The 1,970-nt window shown below is 48.5% G+C and overlaps 1 protein-coding gene across 1 annotated transcript; it reads right to left on the bottom strand.

Moving 5' to 3' along the window:
• Positions 1–216: 216 nt before the first annotated feature.
• LOC141264631 (uncharacterized) lies at positions 217–552 on the bottom strand. Its single transcript, XM_073676907.1, has one exon. It carries the CDS (start codon positions 550–552, stop codon positions 217–219), a length of 336 nt encoding a protein of 111 aa, XP_073533008.1.
• Between the last annotated feature and the right edge of the window lie 1,418 nt (positions 553–1,970).

Here is a 1,970-nt window from a genome sequence, read left to right as displayed (position 1 = left end):
TTGCTTCTTCATGCAAAAAGCACCACTCCTCCAGAGCCAGTTTTATCGCCAACAGTTCTCGATCACCTATTGAGTAGTTGCGATCTGGAGCCGAGAAGGCTTTGGAGAAGAAGCCGCAGGTTACCATATGACCGATAGGAGACTTTTGGGTGAGGATGGCTCCAGCACTGGAAAAAGAGGCATCCACCTCCAAGAAGAATTGATTTTGCTCTCCGGTTAGTGCAGTACTGGAGCGGAGGCAGAGGCCTGTTTTAAGGAGACAAAGGCGCTTTCCGCCTCCAGATTCCACACCCTGGAGTTGGCACCTTTGCGAGTCAGGGCAGAAATTGAAGTGGTATGAGAGGCGAAATGTGGAATGAACTGGCGGTAGTAGTTAGCGAATTCGAGGAACCGCTGGATCGACTTCAGACTATCAGGACGAGGCCAGTTCAGGACAGTGGATTCCTTCTCAGGATCCATCCTTAGTCCCGTCTCAGATATGATGGAACCAAGAAATGGAAGAGAGGTTTGCTCGAAGACACATTTTTTAAGCTTGGCATATGAACGGTTCATCCTCAGTCTCTGTAGAACCTGGCAAACATGCCTCCTGTGTGTGGGCAGGTCGGGTGAGAACACTAATATATTGTCCAGTTAAACCACCACACACGAGTAGAGAAGGTCCCGGAAGATGTCGTTCATTAGTTCTTGGAAGACTGCTTGGGCATTACAGAGTCCAAAGGGCATTACACAATACTCATAATGGCAATCCTGGGTGTTAAAAGTAGTCTTCCATTTATCCACATGGCATATTCAGATGAAGTTATATGTCCCTCGCAGGTCAAGTTTAGTGAAGACTCTGGAACCTTTGAAATGATCAAATAGCTCAGATATAAGAGGCAGAGGGTACTCATTTTTGACCGTAATCTGATTGAGACCTCTATAGTCTATACAGGGACGAAGTGAGCTGTCCTTTTTATCTACAAAGATGAATCCTGCTCCAGCCAGGGAGGATGACTTCCGGATAAATCCTGTGTCCAGATTCTCTTTATATATTCGGACATGGCTCGGGTCTCTGCCTAGGGCAGGACAGGGGGGAGATATGGCCTCGAGGAGGAGTAGAGCCAGGGAGGAGATCAATAGGGCAATCGTATGGCCTGTGCGGTCGTAATGTCTCCGCCTCCTTTTTATTGAAGACATTCGAGTAAGTCCAATAAGCGGGAGGCAAGCCAGGTAGATTTGATGAAGTAGCCAGAGGTCGGGCAGATCGATTGGGGACAAGACATCTCTCGTGACAGGCCTGGCCTCAACAGAGTTCCTCTCCGGATATCCAGTCCAAGGCAGGCTCATGTTTTTGTAACCATAGCAGGCCCAGGAGCAGGAGATGGGACAGACCAGAAAGTACATAAAGAGAGATCCTCTCAGAGTGCAACATTCCTACCTAAAGTTCCACTGGTTAAAAAATTAAATGAATGGCCCCGGATTGAGGTCTCCCATCCATGGACGATACCACCAACACATCCTGTAGACATTGGGTGGGAATCTGATACCGCTCCACAACAGCCTGTTGAAAATTTTTTCCTGCGGAACAGGGTCCAGATAGGCCCATTCAATAAAATGGATGTTGCCGCAGGAAACTGCTACCGACAGAATCAGTGGAGGAGAAGAGTAGTCCTTGCCCATGGTAGCCTCTCCAACAGACCCTAGTCACTGGAGTTTCTCGATTTTTCAGGAAAGGAGTGAATTAGATGTTTGGACTGCCACAATAGAAACACCTTTCCTCAGCACGACAGGCCTACTGACGATGCTTGGCAATCTTCACCTGGTTGATTTGCATGAATTCAAGGGAGGGTGTCGAAGCTAGGGACAGCGGCATGATCGACCTTTGGAAGGTAGGAGCTAAGCACATAGATCTTCTCTCGCGGGTCACCTCCTTGGAGCGCTCCTGAAGTCTGATGTCAATCCGGGTAACCAAGGACACCAGGTCATCCAAC

Source organism: Phyllobates terribilis, unplaced genomic scaffold (assembly GCF_046119375.1).
Source record: "Phyllobates terribilis strain yellow unplaced genomic scaffold, ASM4611937v1 Scaffold_4__5_contigs__length_816908805, whole genome shotgun sequence".
NCBI classification, from domain to species: Eukaryota; Metazoa; Chordata; class Amphibia; order Anura; family Dendrobatidae; genus Phyllobates; species Phyllobates terribilis.
This window is presented reverse-complemented; position numbering and strand designations above follow the sequence as displayed.

Bases quoted from the DNA above. Each gene is read 5' to 3' on its own strand.
- LOC141264631 (XM_073676907.1), bottom strand. From the start codon at position 552: ATGAACCGTTCATATGCCAAGCTTAAAAAATGTGTCTTCGAGCAAACC.